Source organism: Amblyomma americanum, chromosome 3 (assembly GCF_052857255.1).
Source record: "Amblyomma americanum isolate KBUSLIRL-KWMA chromosome 3, ASM5285725v1, whole genome shotgun sequence".
Taxonomy (NCBI): Eukaryota; Metazoa; Arthropoda; class Arachnida; order Ixodida; family Ixodidae; genus Amblyomma; species Amblyomma americanum.
Window position 1 is genome coordinate 220,578,188 of NC_135499.1, and position 24,655 is coordinate 220,602,842.

At 47.9% G+C, this 24,655-nt stretch overlaps 1 protein-coding gene across 1 annotated transcript in view; it reads left to right on the plus strand.

The window, feature by feature from the left end:
* The window catches only part of LOC144126134 (oxytocin receptor-like), a 48,217-nt gene extending 26,565 nt beyond the window's left edge, over window positions 1-21,652 (plus strand). Inside the window, exon 3 of the mRNA XM_077660099.1 lies at window positions 15,668-21,652. Within this exon, the coding sequence (XP_077516225.1) occupies window positions 15,668-16,095 (428 nt within the window). The 3' untranslated portion in view covers window positions 16,096-21,652. The remainder of the gene's footprint in view (window positions 1-15,667) is intronic.
* Window positions 21,653-24,655: the final 3,003 nt, after the last annotated feature.

The window sequence follows — 24,655 nt, forward strand, 5'->3', positions numbered from 1 at the left end:
TCGGCGATGGCGTCACCGTCTTGAAATGATTCGCACTCAGCCGTAATGAAGGCGCTGGTTCGAGGCGGCAGGGTGACTGTGTCCGTAGAAACTCGAAGTGTCTGGCTTGGTCGCGGCGCGTTGGGGAGGGCGACAGCACTCTCAGTTGAAAACGTGACCTTGTTATCGCGTAGGTCAATAATCGCCCCATATTCACGCAGAAAGTCGACACCTAAGATGAGGTCGCGCGAACAGTTATTCAGAACAAGACAGCAGACGACAAATGTGGACTCCCGGATTTGAACTCGGGCGGTGCACATGCCGAGAGGTGCAATCAAATGACCGCCCGTAGTGCGAACGTGTGTGCCAGCCCATGGCGTGAGAACCTTTTTGAGGACGGCGGCGAGCTGGCTGCTTAAAATCGAATAATCAGCACCAGTATCTAATAACGCTCGAACGTGGCGACCATCCAGCATCACAGGTATGTCCAAGGAAAGCCGCTCACGAGATGCAGGCTCCGGAGAGGATGATCGGGCACAGGCGTCGTTGTCTGCAGGCTGTGCCACCGGTAGTTCGTCGGCGTGGCGTGTGCTTTCTAATGGGGTCAGTGCGTCGGAAGTATCGGAGAATGCGGGCGTCTGAATCGGTGAGGCGCCGTCATGTGTCAGTGTCGATGTGTCGAAGCGAACGGGTACTGCGGACCTCGGAACCGTCGAAGCGTCGTTATGTCGAGGGAGTGTCGCTGTGTCGGAGTGAATGGTGACCGCGGACTTCGGAACCCGCGAGGCGTCGGCATGTAGTGCCCGCGGCGATGGGGGGTCCCCCTCAGAACGACGTCCAGCGAGCCCACCCCCTAAGGTCGCTGGTTGCAGTTTTCCCGCCGTGGGCTGGGCGACCGGCCTTGCGCCGCCCGGGAAAAACTCGCGGTAGAAGGTGAAGGACGACTCCCGGGCGATGGGGATCGAGCCCGCTGGCGACGAGACTGTTGCCAACCTTGGTCTTCAAGAAAATCCGCGACGGCCCTGGGTCGTTCGCCATAGCGGGGTCGAGGAGAATCGGGGGGAAACCCTTCGAGGCCCAGACGGCGGTAGGGGCAGTGCCGATACAGGTGACCTGGTTCCCCGCAGTGAAAGCATAGGGGGCGTCTGTCGGATGTGCGCCACACGTCGGCTTTGCGCGCGGACGGTCGGGGAGCTTCCACGTACTGCAGCACGGGTGCAGGCGGCCCCGGCACTTCAGCAGGAGCCGGAACGAAGGACGCCGGTGCTGGAGCAGGGGACTGCAGGGCTTCGGCGTAGGTGAGACGACGGTCAGGCGCGAAAGGAGGAGGGGATGGACGAGCCTCACCGGCAGGTAAGGACGGCCGGAGCACTTGCTGCACCTCCTCGCGGACAAAGGTCGCCATGGAGCTTTGAGCTGTGGTAGGGGCCCCGTACAGCTGCCGGATTTCTTCGTGCACAATCGACCGTATGAGATCGCGTATCCGGGAGGCATCGGTGCCGTGGAACGGTAACTCGCTGGAAACGGAGGCGGCGGATACGGGTCGATCGTACGCGGATGCTCTTTGCTGAAGAACCCTCTCGATCGTGGAAGACTCAGTGAGGAACTCGGCGACAGTCTTCGGAGGGCTGCGGACAAGGCCGGCAAAAAGTTGCTCCTTGACGCCACGCATGAGATGGCGCAGTTTTTTGTCCTCGGGCATTGCAGGGTCCGCGCGTCTGAAAAGGCGCGTCATGTCCTCGACAGACGCTGCAACATTTTCATTGGGCAGCTGAACGCGAGATTGCAGAGCGCGTTCTGCCCGTTCGCGACGATCCGAGCTGCCGTATGTGTCTAGGAGCCGACGCCGGAACTCACTCCAAGAGACCAGCTGATCTTCGCGGTTCTCGAACCAAATCCGAGCGCCGTCCTCCAGGCTAAAGTAGACGTTCCGGAGCTGGGCGGCGTCATCCCACTGGTTGAATGCGGCAACGCGCTCGTAGTGCTGCAACCAGTCTTCCACGTCTTCAAAGATGTCGCCGTGGAAGGACTTCGGGATGCGGGGGTTCTGGAGCGTGAAGTAGGGTGTCGACGCCCCAGGCATTGGGATGCTCAAGGCAGGTTGCTCCGTGGACATACCGGATGGAACAGGCTCGGGGGGTAAGCCTCGAATCCGGCGGCGAGTACGGTGAACAGGCGTCGTGACGGGAATTGGACTGGAGCTCCGACTAACGGTTGGGGTACGGGACATGAGATCGATCCGACCTCCACCAGATTTGTCACGGTGTTGGTGACAAGAGAGGACCTGTTAGAAGGCAGGGCTCGGCAGCACGTCCTTCAGTTGGCGAGACGGCGAACTTCAACGTCTTTCAAAACGAGAGCACCACGAGCGTCGTCTTCTTTCCGAGCGCCACGAACGCCACCTGGCAATATGTGCGAAATTTGTGGTTATTCATTTTTCAGTTTTATTTAGGTACAAATGAAGCGTTGGAGATTTCTACGAACAATGAGTTGTGAACGCATTTTTTTTTATCTTGGCGTTCACTCCACACCATGGCAGTGTGTGTCTAGCTACTGCACAAAGTGAGAAGAGTCCACATAACAGCTCCCTACGCTGCACGCCCTCTTAGCAACAGCCGGATAAGAAGAGTCACCATTCGTTTCTCCTTCTTTGTCCTTGCATGGGCGATGCCACATAGGAGAAACGCACGTGTGCCTGACATTCCCTACGCGCAGCTTCCTCTTCCGGTTGTCAGCTGGGCTGCATTGCAACTTCGGCCACCCTAAATCCTACTGGGACAGCGCAGGAGCCCGGTCGATGCCCGCCTCTTCGGGTTGAGCATTGGAGTTCCGTGGCACGCCGGAAATGGGGCGCCGCTTATCTCCGCTCTCACGCTGTCGAAGAATTCTAGAGGGCCTCGCCGGAGCAGTGTTTGATCAGCAGGGGTGCCACAACCCCTCCCTGCACGGCTTGGCTTCTTGCGCTGACATTGCCGGAACGAAACGTACGGAAAGGGGCGTTTGCGGAAATTATTGTCTTTCGCAAGACACTAAGTCAGAAAAGAAGCATCAAAGAGTCAGAATAGAACTGAGTGGCCGACCGCAGATAAATGCGCAGATCAATAAATAAATAAATAAATAAATAAATAAATAAATAAATAAATAAATAAATAAATAAATAAATAAATAAATAAATAAATCAGGATTTGTTTCACATCAATGATGTGAGAAGCGGGGACAAAAATCCTATATAGGCTTGACGGGTGTCCCCGCCCCCTACAGCAGCTTCATTGTGCACAAAAACATATAGTAAACTTTAGCTCGTTTTCTTTCAGCAATTAAAAACGTTGGCAAAATTAGCTTTAGATTACAGCAGAAAGAAAAACAACAGCAACTTCAGCGCGTATGTTCTGGGGAATGAAACATTTTGCTGGACTACATGTTATCAGGAGAGCTTACTTGCAAGTTACTTTCATAGAATGTCTCGAAGTCTGTTAAATACATGACTGCATGCTAACAGTATAGCTTTGTAACTAAAATTATGCAGGAATATTTTTCTAGGCGCCACCGCCTACCATGGCTAGCAAGACGCTTTAACAACATTGCAACATATGTCAGCTCCAGGAGAGTTCCTGATAAAGAACCTTCCGAGAACTCTCCAGGTTTGAACGAGCAACTAATACTGCTTGTGTTAAATCAAACCAAAGAGGTAAAAACGGCAGCCCTGTTGCATAAAAAAACTAGCCAAAACGTGCTAACGATTATCTGACGTAAGTACGAGCTCTTTTTTCTACTACGGAAAAAACTAGTCTACGGTATTTAGCCCACTTTTTCTCTGCGTAATTTCAGCAGAAGTTTTCACTTTGGCGGTTGTAGAGCCTCAACGAATTACGGAGAGGCCGAATTTTCAGAAAGCATTTCCTTGCACAGCAACCTTCTTTTTGTGACGGTTTGGCTTAGTTTGGATTATGGGGGTTTAGCGTCCGAAAGCGACTCAGGCTATGAGAGACGCCGTAGTGAAGGGCTCCGGAAATTTCGACCACCTGGGGTTCTTTAACGTGCACTGACATCGCACAGTACACGGGCCTCTAGAATTTTACCTCCATCGAAATTCGACCGCCGCGGCCGGGATCGAACCCGCGTCTTTCGGGCCAGCAGCCGAGCGCCATAACCATTCAGCCACCTCGGCGGCTCTCTTTTTTGTGACGGGAAGAGAACAACATATTGAGGTAATTCATCACCCACGGTACGAAATCAGAGCGTTTGAAGGTGTTTGTTCTTAACTGAAGGTAGGAAGGCACCACGTAGTACCTCATTAGTTTATATTAATGTGAGCGAGCCACAGTGCAGTTATGTACATAATTTCACGCAGTGTTTGAAGGTTGGAAAGAACTCTCGGACACAGAGCAGCTTTGCCGAGCAGTGGAAAGGTGTCGCCTTTCTGCCTGAGCATTTTATTTCTGTAATGAAGCAACTTAGTTTTTAAATACGAAAAAGTAAATGCTCAGAGGGATAATCACAAATGAGGCACTCAGTAATTTAAGATGCCGACAATGGTTACTATTTTCTTCATTTTGTTCATTAAAACTAGAAGCTAGATCTTAACAATACTACACTCAGGCTTTCATACGAAGTGGATTTGTTGTGCACCATGCATATATGTCATCCTAAAACAACTAATAAGCTACAAATTGGAAAATGTGTCAGACAAGTGAGCAAAAGGTAAAAGACACCCTTCGAGGATACAGGGGTAGTATCTACGTAGAAAGCATGTTTCATCGTTAAAAAAAGCATCGACATCGCTGGGGCTTTTTGGAACTACAGGTAAAAGTGGGAAGGCTTTATTACACGATCTGAAAATTTTTTAATGAAAGATTTTGTGGCGAAACATATATGTGACGCTTTAAAATAATGGACGCTCGGCACGCCCCTGTTTTTATGGTGCCTCAGGTCTTTCCAGAAATTTACCAGAAACTTATCTCCTCTTACCATTAGCATGATTACGAGAACTCTTTCTCAATTTTCTAACACTGTTTTTCCTAAAGTTCTACTTCAGCTTTTTTTGTTCATGCTCTTCACAAGTGCGAGCGGCGCTGACTTGGCCGACGAATACGCTGCAGACAACTGGCAGAGGAACAGTGGCCTAAGCACCGATAAAAACAAAATACTTTCTATTTAGATGGACATAAATGAAATATTGGCACTCGGGTGTGAAGCCGTGGCGCCGTTAAGTATAGATAGTGACATCTCTACACCAAGTTAGCCGTCAAGGTGGCTCAGTGGTTACGGTGCTCGGCTGCTGACCCGAAAGACGTGGGTTCGATACCGGCCGCGGCGGTCGCATTTAGATGGAGGCGAAATGCTGGAGGTCTGTGTAGTGTTCGATGTTAGTGCGCGTTAAACAACCCCAGGTGGTCGAAATTATCCGGAGCACTCCACAACGGCGTCCCTCATAACTTGAGTGAGTTGCTTTGGCACGTTAAACTTCATAAACACCGAAATCGAAAAAAAAACGCCAAGTCATGTCAAGGAAAACATGACACCAAAATGAATATAAGCCAAATATCGACGGAGCGCTTCTCACATGTGCAAAAAAAAAAAAAACTGAGCAAAATATATGCCGGGCGTTTCACCTAAAATGTTCCGCAGTTTTAAAAAAATAGACTGAGTAGAACAGCGTTTTTTTTTATCGGTATAGCAATATCAGCAGCGTAGTGCATCAGAATACAGCAAATATGTGCTAACTAGTAGGCTGGTTAACTATTACTGAATAGTTAGCTTTCAGTCTTCTCATTTACTGAGAGGCCTGTAGTCCACGGTAAATAATATTCATATCAGTTTTTAGAATTTCGAAAACGTAGTTGCCTTCGGCGCTGTGAGCCAATGAATTTTGGCTACATCGCGCCAAAATACATGACCTTTCGAGAAGCTTGCAGGTAGAGGAGGAGCGTCGTGCAAGCTGCAGCCAATGGGAAGGAGCTCGGGAAAGTTCGGAGGAGCGTCGTGCTAGCTGTAGCCAATGGCGGGAGGGCGTTGCGCCAGCTGCCGCCGAGACGAGAGAGGACGATGAAGAGCGAGAAAACGCGGTTGCGTGCACTTGCAGACACCAGAAAGGAGAGGCGAAGATTGAATACATGTTTCCGCACGTCTACTGAGTACGTTAAAACCTTAACACTTTTGTAGCGATAGCTACATTATGGTAGCATTTAGAGCCTTCAGCGTGGCTGCGCTGCCACCCTGAGGCTGCGCCGTCACGCTGTCACATGGTTGGTCACAAGGTGCGGATCACTTGGTTGGTCACGTGACCAAGTTCTACTCAGCCAACTGTAGCTATCGCGTCACTCCAGGGTTAACCAGAGCTGAACCACCACCAATTTTTTCTTTCTTCTTTCACTCCCTTCTTCATATCTCCCGCCCATGGCGCGGGTTGAGGTGTACAGCGAGAAGTGAGGAAGTTAGTGCGCCTTTCACTTCATCAAAATCAATTTTTCAGTGGCACATTGTTTTGTTCACTGGCAGAAATTCGCGGCACGGAACGAACAAATTAAAGATGAAGACGATTTCGAACGCACAGCACGGGAAGCTACCAGCTAAACACGAAGCGTAAGAAGCTTCGAGTGCAGTGCGCTTTGACGCGGTGAGCATATAAGCATAGGAAGAACCCTGACTGGTTAGACCTTTCCTTGACGCGTCCGTGTGCCTTCCAGAATTTTTATCGGCGTGTTTGCGGCGGAGTGCGGAGGTATGGCGGCATCGTATTATGTTGCCCGAGGCCCAAGTCGATTCGGGTTTTTCCTCAGTAGTTTTTCCACGCAATAGAAATAAAATAAACAGCGGCGATGTGGCCTAAGGCATCGGGAAGCAAATCCGCTCTGTTTGCGCTGCAGCTGGTTGGAATCCGACTCGGGGCTGAACATTTTATTATGCTGGATGCCGTTCGGACAGAAACTACGGGAATATTTCGAATAAGTTCTCCCGCATGGTCGGCGTTAGGTTCGCCGCTGATTCCAAGCGATGTTCGCCTCAATGTATCGAGAATTAAAGCTGAAAGCATTTCATGCTTAAAAACTAACTGTGCAAAATGAATAACCATCTATATGACATATCCTCAAACCTGCTCGAGGACAGGCAGTGAATGAGCTTCTTCATTTATGATGTTCTGGACCTATTAATGAATGACAGTTTCAGAGCATTTTACTCATTTTAACGTCCATGAGAAGTCGAAATAAAGAGTACAGAAAGCACATTAAAACGCTTCTCCAGTGCTACGTTTAAGAAGCGTGCATTGGATAAAATGTAATGCGGTTTACCAAAAAAAAAAAGCGTTACTGTGGTGTGGCACGTTCAAAGTGCGCATACATATGTATGTAGTGTCCAAACCGCTGAATGTATTGCTGCTTTTCCTTCCTTGTTTAATGTCGTTATGAAGGTGAAATAAAACCTAGACAAACGTACGACCACAGATTTTCTACGCCTGCAGTCATCTTGAATATTTATTGTGGGCGGTTCTGCACGGTGCTTAAAGGCGGCTAGTACGCCCTCCCGGAAAATGTACAACTTGTACTGGAGAGCTGAAAGTACACCTCATGATATTCAGCCTCCACAGATGCAGCAATTATGGTCACCTTTTTTTTCTACGCCACGTGTTATCCGTGCGGCAATAAAACTCAACTTACTCTGTACGGCCTACATAGCCTCGTTTATGCTTAATTTGGGGTTTGCAAGCGGTGCCAGTCTCTTGTTGAAAGGAAATAAATTTTTACTTTATAAATGCATGAAGATATAAGACCCCCCCTTAATCCGTACATTTCTCGAGTATGACTACACAGCAGGTATACTGTTGCAAAAAAATCACTACTGATGTTAGTGAAGCGTATTTCTGCAACAAAACAAAACACTTCAAATTCTGGCCTTGAATGCAGGTAACGATCACGCTATCTGCTTATAAATACGAAATGAAAATTAACGGGTGATCGCACCAAACGGGAACATAAGTCTGCCCGAAAGTGTCATAGAACTTACTCCACGAGCGACTGGATTGAGTGACAAATTGTGACAGCGTTGTGCGTGTGTGTGTTATGCCTTTTTTCCCTTCTCTCTTCCTCCTTTTAGTCCCCTAATCCCTCTTCCCTAGTGCAGGGTAGCCAACCGGAACCCCTTTCTGGTTAACATTCTTGTCTTTCCCTCCTCCTCCTCTTTATCTATCTATCTATCTACTCCACGCGCTTTATTTTTGCGACTGTTGTTGAATAAGGTGCACTTTGAGAAAATCGAGACGGCAGTTTTCCTGCTTGTGCCTCTAAGTCCTTGACGGCGCAGCAGTGGAAGTGGGAGCGGAGGGTGGGCCGCACTTGTGGCAAAGTGATGTCACGTGGATTTACTGATCACACCGCTTCTACAAGATTCAGCTGTCTCCCTCGGCGCTAGGTGTGGTGGTCGTTTTGGCGTGTTCGACAAGGCGCTGAGAGATGCCGGGCTGCATAGCATATACGCGCGGCCGCAGAAAGGGTTCGGCTCGTTAGGTTGATATCAGAGGAACGCCAGGCTTTCTTTGAGAAAGCGGAGCTTCTGAGGTGTAAGCTTTGTTTGCTCACTCAAGTTGTAACGCCGCTCATCCTAAAGGGACACTGAGGAGGACCCCATCCTATCTTTTTTTCTTAGTGAAAACCGATTCTATTCTCATTCTGGGTACGTTGACGTTTGTCCGATACCAAAAGACGCATTTAGTGCTGTGAAAATTGTATTAAAACATTTTCCGTCGATCAATTCAAACTCAGGACATGTACACCGAAAAGGACTCCGTGATCGCTGTTTTCAAATGAATGGCAGTCCTCGCAAAAAAAAAAAAAATGTCGATGCACGCAGTTTTTTTGCGAAGTCGGCCGATGATGGCTACATCTGCATTCTGTTTTTTGACCTTCTTCAAAGTCGCACTTTTGATGTTAGAATGCGGTAATCTACCGAAACAGGTCAACTTAAATTTTTCCTCAGCGTCCCTTCAAACTTGTTGCTCGTCAGCGGTGCCAGCAGTACGAACTGAAGGTGCACCATCATCTTCAGAGTATGCGAAGCGTTAAGGAGTTGACCCATAAAGATGGCCGAAATAACTGTTATCAGCGTTCACCTCATTTCTCTGGTGCAAACCCTCAGAATTGATATTTGCGGCTTCAGCATCATTCCTGCGTTGATTCCTCATCCTGGCAAGGTTAGAAAAAAGGCCAAGGTGCTACGGCTCTCTAGACATGTTCTCTTGCTGACATATAAAATGAAGTTTATAACCACGTATATGAGATTACTTTCTTAGTTCGGATCTTTTGTACTCTTCGAGAAATACATGATGTATTAGTAACTTCTGTTATTCATGTGCGGTTTTTCATAATGCAAATTTATTTACATTTCCCTCGGCCTCCAGCTGATATATGCCGTCAATAAAGCAAGCGGTTCGTGACGACCTTAAATGTTAGGCTTTAAGTTACGCTCATAATATTTAACGTCATTATTTAAAATACCTTATGTCTAACTTTATTGTTGCCACGCAACTACTGCAAAATTTAAGCCTGTTCTCCATCAAGCATGACATCGTCAACACTAAACCTTTATATAAACTTTAAATTGTTAACTCCATGGGGTTACTGCTATCATGCCACATTTCCTTGTGATCAAGACAAAAAAACAAACCTTCTAGGTTTTTCTTATCTATATGCACAGGGCCCAGAAACAAGTCAAGCTCATCATGGCTTTTTGTTCTGGTGTCCTGTGCTTGAATTTTCGGAGAAATAGAAACTGATTGAATGACGTCGTTATTCTATCGGAAACAGGGGAAACGAACGAGCAATCACTTCTTGCTGTTAGCTTACGATAGAAAATCGTGTAATTTAATTTGCAACATTACGTTTCCTTTCTCTGGCTAAACCGACTCATATGACACTCTTATCAACAATTTTCAAAACCTCATATTGTGCAGGCACTTACCCCACGGCGAGCTCAACGACGTTTTCTAAAGATCGTTCTTTGTTTTCTACAGTTCGTTTTTCTTTTTTTCAGAATATCTGTCTCAACTGCTGATTTGCACACACTTGAACTATTAGCATGCAGCTGCTCTGACCTCACTCTCTGTAACGTACTCTGCAACAACAGTAACATAATATCGCAGCATTGTATTCGTCATTCAATAAAGGACGGAATAACTACACTACACGGCCAAAACTTCACACGTGGATAGCGCGAGTAAGAAGAGCAAATAGCCAGAACTTCAGTGCGTCAGCAGCTTCCTTCAACCAGCAGGAAGCAGCCTTTTCTTTTTGGAAATGTCATTTCCGTTCCAAATATTTACCTTCCAAAGCCATACAGATGCAAGATTCCCGAAGGCAAGCAACTGGATTCAATATTGGTCAGAAATTTCATATCCTCTCGCTGGTTCAAGTTTGGCCCTGGGGCGTGTAAGGTGCTGGCATCGAATGGCAAGACGCGCTCCTATATAGCTCTGAAACCATACGAGACGCTGATAGTGCGATCAGTAAAGATAGCAAAATCGAAACATCAGCAACCAATTTGCTTCGTTTCCGGGTCTCTCGAAGAAGCATTTGGACAGCCCAAACAACCGCCTACTGTTTGCAGAAAATTGCCACACGAACCGGTTCGTATCTTTGCCGGCAAGGAGTTGCTATTAGCGAGATGTTTCAAGCGTCAGTGCTTAAGGGGGAACTGAGGACAAACAGAAGTTGGCCTGTAGCGATAAAGTGCTGCTTTCTAATCACAAACTGATTACACTAGCCCGAAAAAGGAGTTGTTTTAAGATAGAAAAGAACAAAAAAATGCACGTGTCGCCATCAGCGGGCGATTCACATGTAAAATGTAATTTTTTTTTTTGCGCGGATCCCAGAGGGAGCGCTACACCTTCATTCATTTCAGTCCGATGGCAACCCTTCCTTTACGGTAAAGACGTTTCGAGTTTGGATCCACTGTCGGGAAATTTTCAAATCCAATTTTCTCGCCGTTAAATGGGCTTTCGATGCCGGACAAACGTCAACATAGCCAGAATGAGCCAGAGAATCATTTTAGAGCGAGATCTCTATTCGGATCTGATCGGATCTTGGGGCTTATCCCTTTATAACGTGCGGACCTTACATTAAAGTCCTAGCCAGCTTTTTTGAGACGCTACAACGGAGTCTGTCCCAAAAAGTCGGGGTACAACTTCCGATTTAGATGAGGATAATACATTGATTGATTTTGGTTTTTTTGGCTTTGTGGGGGTTTAACGTCCCAAAGCGACTCAGGCTATGAGGGACGCCGTAGTGAAGGTATCCGGAAATTTCGACCACCTGGGGTTCTTTAACGTGCACTGACATCGCACAGTACACGGGCCTCCAGAATTTCGCCTCCATCGAAATTCGACCACCGCGACCGGGATTGAACCCGCGTCTTTCGGGCCGGCAGCCGAGCGCCGTAACCACTCAGCAACCGCGGCGGCTCAAGATATTGAATGACCTCCAGAGCCTCACAAGGTCAAATCGAACTTTAATTCGTGGTGGTATGGTCCGAGCTGTGGTACTATGACCACGTGATCATATGACTATGACCATTGGGTATCTGACATTAACTTTGATCCTTGACCTTGAAATTTGATTTGAGAGTCCACATCACATCGACAATGACCTTCAATGCCTCACAAGGTCACACCAAACTTAAATGCGTGATGGTATGGCCCAAGCTATGGCAGTATGACCACGTGATCACATGACAACGACCATTAGGCACCTGACCTTGACATTTGACCTTGACCCTTGACCTTAACATTTGATTTGAGACAGTGGGCACCACATCGACAATGACTTTCAATATCTCACAAGGTCAAACCGAGCTTAACTGCCCGGTGGTATGACCCAAGCTATGGTAGTGGGACCACGTGATCATATGACTATTACCATTGGTTACCAGACCTTGATTCTTCACCTTGACATTTCACTTGAGACAGTGGAGACCAAGCTCAACAGAGCTTTATTGGTATAACTAGGTTCAAACCACGTTGAACCGCAGCCATTTTTTTTTACTGACAGCAATAAACTGGATGGAATTGTCCTCAGACTTCCTTCAAACGTCACTACAGCCAGTGGATGGGGTTAGTCGTAGTAATCCCACAAGGCAACTCACAAAACCTGTATTTTTAAGATATTGATGGTGTAGGCTTCCAGGTTACTTTGAAAGGAGTTCCTTTAGTGCTCTGCAATGGTGTTCAGAAAATGTTTATTATTAAAGTTGAATAAAAGTACTTTCGTCTAAAATGACTTGTAGCAAGACTGGTCTTTTTTTAATACAAACATGAACTTATCTAAGGTGTCTCCTGTGAATTCTTTTGCGGAATTTTCATGTCGCTGCGAGAGAGCTATGCCTCTCATTGCAAAGCATGTTCGTTTAACTTCTACGTTATACTTTCAGTTCTGTCAACCGCGTTCTTTCCTTTGCTTCCTTCTACTCCGAATGGCTGGATCGATGTTAGCAGCGCCCCCTTTGAAACAGGGTAGGGTGCTGGCGGGTGCCACCGCGCTGGCTATTTCTTCTTTAAATGTCTCTAACCAATCTCCAATTTAACGGCAATATCTATAAATTCGCCATCCTTTTGCATATAAGTTCTATTGGCTTTTACGTCTGATGAGTTTTGAATTTTGTGGGCTTGCGGCTGTTTCGGGCACCGTTGAAAGCTTTACTCCCTTCTTGTCATATGAAATGCTTTGTGTCACGTCTTCATTATTTGTTTATTTGTTGTGACGATAATGATATATAATGACTATTCCTGAAATGCGAAATTTGATCAGGGTTTAGCTTTGGTAACATCTATTCATGACTGCGTGCATTTATGAACGAATCGCGAAGAAAGTCTAGCGAAAAATCCGATTATAATTATTACAGTTGTACCATGAGACGTTCGGGGTCCGGCCGTTGCGTTGTATTTAGTTACTTGATAAGCCCCCCCCCCCCCCCCCCCCCCCCCCCCCATGCTTCGATGTTTGGATTTCGCGGGCCCAAGGATGCAGGTTGGATTCCGGCTGTGGCGGCCGCATTGGATGGACGCGAAATAAAAAAAAAAACGCCCATGTGATGTGCGATGTCAGCGACCGTTAATGAACCCCAGGGTGCCTAAAGTAATCCTGGAGCCCTCCACTAAGCTGTTCTTCATAGCCTCTATGCATGCGCAGCTTTGGGACGTTAAAACTTGCATACCTGCCTCAGTTGTTACTGCCTGAATCTAAGTTCTTTAGGTTAGCCGTTTTATTTTAAAAATAGGAAACAGACGCATGCAGGCCCTGAAGTCTGTTCCTAAACAAGCACCTGAACATCGGTCAACGAGAAGGAGAAAGAGGAGGATTCGAGGACACTATAGAAAATGTAATGAAGGACTCAGAGGCAGGTCCATGAGGGAGTTTGCAAAACCTATTTCCGAGAGAAAGGCTACATAAAAAATTGACGTGTGACCACCTTGTCTACTTAAACGCCAATAAACTCGACATAGCTTATATGGAAAAGATTTATTTGATAATAGCGTCTGTATTACGTTGTCACGTTGTAGCGTGAGAGACAATCAGAGAGGCAAGAAAGCGACATAATCGTCTTGCCCCTAGTTTTTCGCCGAGATGTCTTCATTGTAAGCACTGTCGTCCCGGGTAACTACTAGCCCTCCGAGATGCGCTCTTACGGTCATTCCTGCAGCAACAAGCCGCCCTTTGCGCTGCGTCCACGAAATAAGGCCAGCAAGCTGTGACCGATCATGCTAGTTGTTATGTTCCGTCTACAACCGCCCATCACTGAACAGAAGCCAATTGCCTCAGTCCGATGCCGTCGCCGACCCTTGCGCCATCGACCGCGTCAGACGTCGTGTGCTCCGCAAGCGCCTACACCTCCGAATCCTCCTCGGCGTCCGCAAGTGCGGCGAGGGAGTGGGCTCGTAACCCACTTTGGCTGAATCCTGCTCTTTCACCGCTGCCACCTCGACAGGGGGGGGGGGGGGGGGGGGGCGCAATCAACTGTGTCCTTGTCGTAATAAACTTTACGCTCCCTATCTAAGATTGCGCGCGTTGAGTCAGGTCGAAGGAGCCGTGCAAGAGGCGGGCATTTTTTCGCCGTCTCGATTCACTGGTGTGCGGTTCTTAAGCTGCCGAGGCCGACTGTTTGGACTTGCATCGTTCACCTAGCTGGAAAGCACTGCGCACTCAAGAACTACGGCCTGCCTTCATATTGCCGTGGATCTTTGTACTGTTCGTTTGTTCATTCTTCAAAGCTATGACAATATTTACACTAGGTGTCGAGGGAGGCAGCGTGGCATGCAGTTTCGATTGCCGGAATAGTATCGATGTCTATTGTGCAAAGCGATTTTTAAGAGCCCACAAGTGCGAGGATGAGGAAGAGGTTTGCAGGAGAGGGAGTGCGTGGTAACCGTTACACTCGGAATGGGGAAGAGAAGATGTTATTGAAGTGAAGTGAAAAAATGGAAGAGAAGCCGCAAAGGTACTGAACACGTACAGGACGACGCGGGTGGTTTGAGCCGTGGGCAGCTTTATCAACTCGCATTTCCTTGGTGGTGCTCGTAGGAAAAACGAGGCAGTTTCCGACCGTTGACACTGCCCCATTCCTGCCAGTCAGCTGAACGGAGGTCGTCGAAAAGTAAAGGGGACACTCTTCACCAAGCACCGGCTGTTTTCTGGTCATACCCGTTTTATTCGTAGGGTCCCCTACTGTACAGACGATGCACGAAGAACTGCTACTGCTAGCACTTCAGACGGGACCTCTGTACATATACCCACCTCGCCCGGCCCTCACCATCGCCCTGCTTCACCTCCTGCGCGAGATGAAAGCATACACCCTAATAACTGCTTGAAAAATGGCTGGAGAACACAAAAGCTTGCCTTGGGCTTTCAAATTTCAGTTGAAAGTTAGCGCTAGTTCCGTATGTTGTGTCGCCCTTGTCTTTTTGCGCTGCGTTTACAAGAAACTGGAAGGAAGAGGAAACAGAGAATTCGTGACTAATCAGTATACACGCAATATATTTGCAGATACAGCTGTACAAAACCATATAGCCCTGGCAGGGCGCCGAAAGTCTTGAGAATTATTTCTTATCAAGTCAGAGCTTCTCGTCAAAGCATACTTGACCCGGCTATCACCGTCTTCGCGTAACGCTTGTGCCGCTCAGTGCCAGCCCGTTCTCAAAACCAACAAACCCGACTGCCGTCAAATATTCCACGTGAATCCTGGAATACTGGTCTGTGGAGAGACAAGAACGAGAAAATAGGGACACTTTGTTTCTGCTCTTGTTTCTTTTCGTTTTGTGACCGCCATTTGCTCTATGCTAGGAAACTGAAGATGTGCGCGAGTGTATATTCATACCGCAGGAAACGAACTGCCACCAGACATTTTGTCGGGGACAAACAAGTCGAGCTCAGTGTCCGTGTAGCTTTCACTAGCAGTTGAAAAGCATGAATAATGCTCAACCATGGAAAGCCGGTGTTTTTTTCTTTCTTGATATCTTCTGCTCCATGCTCGTCTACAAATTAATTAGTCACCTAGGTTCTAACAAATGTGCAATGGTTGGCACTTCGCGCGTTCCTTTTCTTGACGTTAATTTTTCTTTCATTTTATAACATTTGCTTCCAAAATATTGTTTTCCGTGTCCTGCATTCAAGTTTTGTTTCTATTCCCCTCGTCTCTTTTGCCCGCACAGACGCAGTGGTGACAATCCTGATGCTGCTCAACAGCCTGAACAGCTGCGTGAACCCGTGGATATACCTCCTGTTCAACCGCAACCTGATGCACGCCCTCAAGCACCAGGTGTGTCGCTGCCCAGCCAAGAACGTGAGCCCCGGCACGGCCCCCAGCGGAATCGTTCCCGAGCTCACCACCCAGGGTACCGAGGCTAACGTGACGCTCATTCAGCACCCCGGGTCCACGCTCATCAACCTCGAGTCACCCGGCGCCGGCAGGGGACTCCGGACTGCCTGCCGCGCGAGGAACGGTGCTCCAGGAGACCGGATACCAATGGCTGCCCTCGGGCCGCAGACGGCCGCCAGCCCCAGGTCGTGGCAGGGAGGAGTCAGTGGCTGTCCGCCGCCCTGCAGACGCCGGTCCAGCGAGGAGCTCCTCAACACGTGATCCCCTGCGTCCCATTCCGCTCAAAACGGACGCCACTGAAAACGCTGCCGAGCTAGTGTATCTTCTGTACGCTTATGGGCAGTGTCGCATCCGCGTCTTGGGACTCCATCTCAACGCAGGCTCAAAGACCTCGAAGTGCCACCCACTTCGGCTGCACCATTGGGAACAGCGGGCGGGCCAGCGGGCAAACGTCGAAACAGGCCTAGGATATCTAAAATGTGCCTAAAGGCCCCTTGAATGACAGCGTGCTAGAAACCCAGTAGAGGGCTTCAGAGACTTCTGGCACTACGCCGGTGCAACCGCGCAGTATACCACCCACTCGAGCATTTGCGAAACGTCGGTGATGCCGTGACTCTTGCCTGGAGGAATGACCAACAAAACTTCTCTCACCCGCGACTCAGCTCCATGTGGTGGTTTCATGTTTGCGGACCATGAACTGCGCAGTGTGCTAGGCTCGTGCTCATTAATCGCTTCATGGTTACAGTGGCTGCTAGATATAATGCGTATGAAGTGAATGAAATCGAGAATGTAAAATGAGTAGTGTATGATCACGTTTTTTTCCAAACATACTGGCAATGGATGTTGCGGCCCCTAGGAAGCGCGTGTGGCTCTGGTACAGCCGCTCACTGCTTCACTTCATTGCTACCGGCGATATCAAAAACACGTACAAACTTCGTCGCTAGTACTTTTGTCCTCGCTTTGAATTATCGCCTGCATCCATGAAATATCGCTGCATTCTCAGCAAGCCTCAAAGGTATGGTTTTGAGGCTCCTTGCGACAAGTGCCTTGACTCTTCTCAGGATATATAGAAGTGTGTTTATTGCCGTTTTGAATATTGTGTGTAAATAATGCCGTTTTTTGAGTTGTAATTTAAGAATAGGCGCTTGAAAGCAGGAAGAAGAAATAACCACGGTTAGCCAGACAATACGGATTAATTGCATTTATGGAAGGAAACGTCGTAGAACCATAAGTCATTGGAGTTGGAATGAAGCTGGAAAGAACGTGTCAGTTTTTGACACCTACAACTTTGTCAAGAGAGCACGAGCAACGCCGTGTATGACCTGCTGTGTTTTCGAGGCATAATGTGAGGTTTGTGCAGCGCCCATCGTGCAAAAACCTCGTGGCATCGGAGCAAATAGCTGTCGAGCAGACTTTGAATAATTTCCAAGTTCCATGAGGTCCCCTTGAAACAGCGCCTCTCTCACGCATTTCGTCAACTTCTCCCGTGCATCCGACTGCTGAGTAGTGATCCATGCGCGTGTAACGGTTAGGCTGTGTATTTTCTTTGTTTCTTTTTGCGATAATTGTATGGCCTACCCTTTTTCGGTATTGCGGTTTCTCGTCGCTCGTTTGGATGGATGGCCAAGCTAAGAATTTTTCCCATTTGCATTTTTTCATTTTTTCTTGCTCTCATTTCCTTCTCAATGTTAATTCACATTATCTGCGCGGTTTACTGTATTAATCACGCTGGTTTATAAGTTTACAATGATAACAACGGCGCTGCGAACTGAAACAGCTGCAGTACTGTGAAACTGCATGTTTTGCTACAGAACATTGGATGGCGGCAATTGGTGCGTTCTTTTTTTTTTCAGGAAATGAAAGACCTTAGTTCTCTATACACACCATCACCACACCCTGGGGGAATGGATGAAGAGAGAGAAAAAGAAGGGATAGAAGAAGAGGCGCTTTAGTAGAAGGCTCCGTATTAATTTAGATCTAGTGTTCTTTAACGCGAGCTAACATCGCATAGCAAGCGAGAATCTTTTGCATTTCGCTTTCATCGAATCGCGATCGCCGCGGCCAAGATATCATCGCGCGTCCTCGGGCTACGACATAACCTTTTCACATCCGGCACCACTGAGAGCAGGTACGTGGTAGTCTGAAAACACTTCCATTCAGTCTAAGGCACGGAAACCGCGTACACACGTAGCAGTGCTACAGTAACGCGGTGTCGCAGGCTCATGGGGCGGCACGGAGAGGCTGCAGGATTGTCGCTAGGCTTCGGGCGTCATTAACCGCGCATTCACTTCTGTTTTTCAAGGGAGGCTACGCACCAGTTATCACACACGAAATGAAAGATTGCCGTGTACTTTGCGACGCCAGTGGACGTTAAAAAACCCCAGGCGATCGAGATTATTTGGAGTCGTCCACTATATGGCTACTCTTTCTCTTTCTCTTCTATCACTCTGTTTCCTCCCTTGCCTCATGGCGCGGTTGAGGTGTCCACCGAGAAGTGAAACAGTTTCAGCGTCCCAAAGACCACTCTTCTTTTCTTCAACGTAGTTTCCAAGGCTATCGCACTAGAGCATGCGACGTATAACTTAAGGGTACCAAATTTTTGTTCTTTCATTGCTGTCGCATGTTAGTAAGTCATATACATATTTCGTATCCTTGTGAACGAGTTTTCTTAAGGCCTCATAAATGCGTAATAACAAGCGAAAATTCGTGATACTGCTGCTCGGCAGCCTCTCGTTTGTAGTTGTAGCTACATACGCACTGACGGTGCGCACAGGCGTTTATTCAGTACAGCGTTGACATTAAGGATAGCAAACACCGATGGTGGATCGCGTTCTTCAATAATACAAGAGGTTCATTCTCTTTGCCGAGATAAAGTTGGTTTTGCATTCAAAACTAAACAAAACAAGACGCGCATGCTAAATACCTCAATACGTCAACACTCATAAAGACAATGTTAGTATCAGAGCTAGCTCTTCATCATATTGTCTTTTCATTTCTCAACGAGTTCTTAACTTTCAGATACTGAAATCAGTTAACAGGTTTGCTAGGTTTTCCTACTTAAGTACTTAACAGAGCATCGCATGTGGTTTGTTTTGTTAAAAAAAATGTTAAAAATGTGCACCGCTCAAATAAAGCAACCGCCAACATTTGATTGTGTGCGGCAGTTTCGTGTAGGAGTGAAATCCTATTGAGGGCGCCAGTTTACCGCACGGCCAAGGAGGCTGTTATGTATCACTAACCCTAACCCTTCGCAACCACATCTTGCCCGGGACAAGTTTATGCCTGATGCGGGTTTACCATATGAAAGTATTCGATGCTGAAACACCGTGTTACAGAGCTTTAGTTCAGCCTGCAAGCGTCAGCTTCTTCTGCAACTTGATTGTGCAGAGGCGTTGCTGGGAGCCATGGTGCTGGTCGTCACACTTAGTGAAAGAGCCCTCCAAAGAAACTCTAGAAAGAAAAAGCCGCTCAATGGGTTCACCTTTTATAGTCATTTTCTCTACCAGAAGTGTCGCTATAGGTATAGTCTTGCTGAAAAAAAATCCTCTTTTCTATGCTCTGCTGGAAATCACCGCACGCCATTTTAATACCTTTAACGTGTTTTCGCATAGTATAACGTCACAAAGTATTACCACTGTACACGTGTTTTCAGCTGGGTGTCTTCATAACTGCAGGACGCTGAGGAGCTGACCGCGACCAATATTGACACAGCATGAGGAGATTAAAGTACTGATGTCTTTTTCTGAAGAGGTGCTCTAGCTGTATACACAGCAGTTCTCCGCAATTAGTGACCGTCCTCTCGCGTGCACTAGCATGAAGTGTGCCGCCTTTGTTACTAAACTCTGCTGTTTCACCCCTTCAGTTGTTAAAGCTGGGCTCACTATATTTATGATAAAGTGTAAAGTTTTTTAGCAAAACATTCTGTAAGCTACGAAACTACGAAGCGGTTTTGTGTCGAGTCGTGCGTGTCTCGTTTCTTTGTCCTTCGTGTCTCTCGCGCTACACAACTTAGGCATGTATCCATCGTACCAGGGAGGTATTGCTTTGTAGCTTCCGAAAAGCGGGTTTCCCTCAATTTAAAGGCTCTCCTGGGAGAGGTCATAGCAGACCTCAAGTATGTTTATAGTTCTCAGCATTCGGCATGCTGCAGCTCACAACGGAGTCAGCGCAGCAACTTTCGCATTTTCAGTCTAGCAAGGTGCGCCCAGACGCTCTGCTCTCGAGTAGATAGATGACTCCGAGGCATGAGCGCTGAACTGGACCTTGTGAATAACAGATTAATTATCTCTCTCGTTCTGTGGGGAACATGAATGTTTAATTACGCCGGATGTAGAGGCCGTCGATAAATGTCGTAGGAGGGAACCCTGGCGACCACTAAAGTTAAGCGTTTTCCCGTTAGATGCGGTGGTGCTGTTTATGTAAAGACGGGATTAGCTTTACAGTGACCCGTTTACATTTCAACAAGTCACGTTGAAAAGTCACGTAATTGAATGAGGGTATCTGTATGACTGACTGTCCTATAAGGTCGGTCTCGTTTAACTTTTTCTTAAAGTTCGTAGGCACTTTAGCACAAGCTGTGGCTCGCGCTAGCATGTCGGAGGGTGAATTGTCAAAGCTCTCTGTGCTTAGGGACGTGCGATTGACCTCCTTTTTCACTGTCGTACGCGAGGCTTTGGAATTCCTCTAGTGACGGATGCAAGCCACTCACGACCAGTTCTTGCGTTTGAGACCTTTGATACCACGGCGTGCTTCAATTTGTTGGCGCATCCACTGCTGTATTTTTCCCTTTAAAGCCAACTAAATGGATTACAGAATGCGGCTAGGATAGGACGTAGCGTAGCAAAAATGTTACATGCAGTGTTGCGCACTCAACAAAATACATCTGATCTGAGTATCCGTGAATGAAACTCTAAAACAAGACACGAACTTTTAATCTGCTGTTTCGAACATTGCCTGTTATCGTACAGGTCAAGCTTCTATTTCACATAAAAACGCCAACAACATATACGAAAACAAAGTCTGGTGTGGCGCTTACATGTCTTTCTCATGTTTCTTTTTTTTTTTCTATGCGTGGGGATATGCGTAGAGGCTGCAATCTCAAGCGAAAGTCTAGCAGTGTCGACGTTCACTTTTTTTTCTTTCAATGAGGATTAACTGATTTGTTGTTAGCGTTCTTAAAAATGAAACGGAAGCCTACGGCTCAGATTTTCTTTTTGTTGTTAACTGTTGTAGCAGTGTAAGGTTCTGTCAGAGGAGATTAAGCCATTTAATGTTTTTCTTGGCTTATAAATGGTAAGCGCATTAGCACGTTCGACGTGTTTCGGTAGGGTTATGGAAGTGGTGTGACTTCTGAAGTAGTGTACGTCTGGCGCACGCAGCGAAGTATCACGTCGAGTTTTTAGATATCCGTTGCGCATGCATGCTCAAAATTTTTAAGACACGTACATCCGACTTATTAAAGCGTACACAGAGCCTCGACTAATATTTAATATTGCCCATACCGCCTCTTTTTTCTTTATTGATTGCGCACAGGAGTAGGACCAAAGATTTTAGTGAATGTATTTAATGTTTTAAATTCGCCCCTACAAGGTAAAAACGATGTAATTTTGTTGTAAAGGTGCTTCGAAAGCGCACTTGTGCTTAGTATGCTGAATTTCAAGTGTACGTTGTTACTCCTAGCTGTTCTTCCCGCTCGGGTGCTCAAGTTGGTTACGGGTTATCAACGTATCGAATAGCTATGACCATGATACCTGTTATGTGTGTTGCGCCCTCTGTCGTATCCTCCTTTCATGATAGAATAAAAAAATGCATGTAAATGAATACCCTTTCTAGCGTGCCTTGTCCATTTATTCGGCTCAGAAAGAGACTTCAGTCGAAAACCGAGTCTGAATTCCCGGCCAAAATCCGGGACTTAAGCAACTTCGTGCAAACTGCAAGTCACTGGGTGAGGTTATTCTATAGAAGGAAAAGAAAGAGCAGACAACGAAGCTGCAAATATATTGTAGTTTGAGGCAACAGCAATATATAATTCAGCGTCACCCATATCTGGAAAAAGGAACCAGAAGCGTGCAAATGGCTTCCACGAGGATGACAAGACTTCTCTGCAGGGCAAACAGGAGGAATCAAGCGGATACAGTTCGTTGCTTTTGCAGGGATGTTAACGGCTGCGCGCGTACAGGAAGCGGAAGAAACAAAGGAACACATCTCCTAGAGAGTATCAGAACTGCCTAATTTCTATGACTCATTCGCGGTCAGTCATGCTACCGCTTCGTTTTTTGCAGTGGCCCTAACAACGCTCACAGAAGGCAACTACGTCGTCTGGTGCTACTTTACGGAGACGCTGTTTTTTGTTCGGCGAAACTGGGACGCAACGACTACCTGCAGACTCTCCACCTCCTAACAACGGCCTCAACGTTGTGGCGCATATATTAATTACGGTTTCAGTTTCAGACGAGCAGAACATGATTCCTTTACCACGGCTTCTGCGGCTCTCGGCAAAGAGCGTCCACTTGCTCCGCAGAATGGGTCGAGGACTCGCCCCGACGTTGCTCTCTCGTTTAGGCCAGCTTTTCTGGAGGAAAAACGCTAAGGCGCCCGTGTGCTGTGCGATGTCAGTGCACGTTAAAGATCCCCAGGTGGTCGAAATTATTCCGGAGCCCTCCACTATGGCACCTCTTCTTCCTTTCTTCTTTCACTCCCTCCTTTATCCCTTCCCTTACGGCGCGGTTCAGGTGTCCAACGATATATGAGACAGATACTGCGCCATTTCCTTTCCCCCCAAAACCAATTATTATTATTATTATTATTATTATTATTTAGGCCAGCCTCGCACGTTGACGCCTGCCGGCTGTAATTTGCGACAGCCACAGATGCGCTGCTGCTACTCATCGTTCTCTTCGCGCCATTCGCGTGCCTTGTCATTGCCCCTCCCCTTCCGCGCACGCACGGATGGACGGACGGACGGACGGACGCACGCACGCTCGCTCGCTCGCTCGCACGCACGTATCTCTGGCCCACTATCTCTCAAAGGCCATGACGTGACTTTCTTTCGCAGCCATGCTACACTCAAAACAACATCAAACAACTTCCTTTTCTTAGTAACAATGGGTTCTATGGCTTTCTAGCTTTGCTGATGTTTTCAAGAAAAGCCGCATTTAGCGCCGAGAAAAATTCCAAATTTTTCCGCCACTCGATTCAAACTCGTGACGTCCACACCGAAAAGGACTCCGTGATCGCATTTCACAAGTGAATGGCGGCGTAACATAGCCTCAGGAACGCGCAATTCTTGACGCACTATAGTTTGCTTGCGAAAACGGCCTGGTGAGGGTGGCACCTGTTTAGAGGGATAGCAGCCTCTTTGCTATAAAGACGCTGTAATCTGTCAATACCGGCGAACTTCAATTTGTCATTTGTGCGCCTTTAAACTAGCCATAACGGAACATGGGCAAAATCATATCCACAACTTCACTGTCCCACTGTTCCGGCGGCAGCCACTCGGCGAATGTCGCAAAGCCGTTGGCCGACGGGCCCAGAACAGACAGCACGAGGGCACGCAACAGGCTCTTCGTTTTCTCGGTAGTTGCTGATGACGCCGGGCAGGACCAGGTCCGGAGACAGGCGGGCCGGGATCCCAGCCGCGCTGTGATGAGGGCGCGTGCTGGGGGACTGCGTACGGAGGGCAGTTCCTGAACAGGTGGTCCTGGTTATCCACTGCTCTTATAGCTTCTCGTATGATGCGCCTTAAAAACAAGATGCTACCGTTCTTTCCTGTTATTTAAACATTCGTTGTGGAGGATCACCACATATGCGCTGACCTACTACGGAAACCGCTAATTAGGCACCTTTGGGCGCCGTCCGCTGTCGGCAGCACCGCTTCACTGGGCCAGCGCGTTTCGCGGCCAACTATGATGTCCACGTGCGCGGAGTACGGCCCCTCTATAATTGAAAGCGCTGATTGTCCAGCGTGGCGTTGGGAAATAATAGACTGCCACTCTTTCAGCGCCTCCGGCCCCGCGGACCTTTCGATAACGGCAATCAGAAGAGCCGCATTGTTTCCGAACAGTGCCGTTAGGTCACGGCCGGCCGCTTGTCCCGATCGGCCCCGCTTCTGCGCCAGCTGCCCTCGTTCCGCTCCTTTTCTTCTCACCTCGCGCGTCGTAGAATGCGAGGCACTTTTGTTCCTCGCGCTGGGCAGAGGCTCAGTATCGGCACCCGAGAGGAATGCAAGGCGGCGCTGGCGCGCGGAGGGCAGGGGCGGTGGTGTCGGGTGGGCTAGTTTGGCTGGCTTGAGGGCATTAATAACAGCTGGCAGGAACCGCCACCCAACCCTGCGCCGCTGTTCAAGACGCCGCCCATGTAGAGCAGGTCAACGACGGGCCTGGTGGGCTCATCTTCGACGCGTTTCCACTTCGGTTACTTCCGAGTAGCCGTAAACACGCGCAACCTTACCATCGTTCTGCAGTGCGGAGGCTGCGGTAAGTCGGTCAAGGAGTACGCATCCGGTCCAGCTTTTAGCAACCCTCGCAACATGGCGGTTTACAAACGCGAGCATGGGCGCGTCAGCATATGGGCACACAGGAGCACACATACCGTTTCTGGCAGTGATACGACTGCGTAGGAGCGCTGCAGTGCAGCACGAGATTAAAGTTCATATTTTACAGTGATGGCTTTATTAGAAATGATTTCAGGAGAATGTCATAAAAACGCCCAATTTTGTCCCCACAACTTGAAGCGCACGAACAGACGAGGAAGAAGACGTGACAGACACGAGCGCTTGTGTGTGTCCCATGCCATCATCTTTTCAGGCAACAACAACAACAAC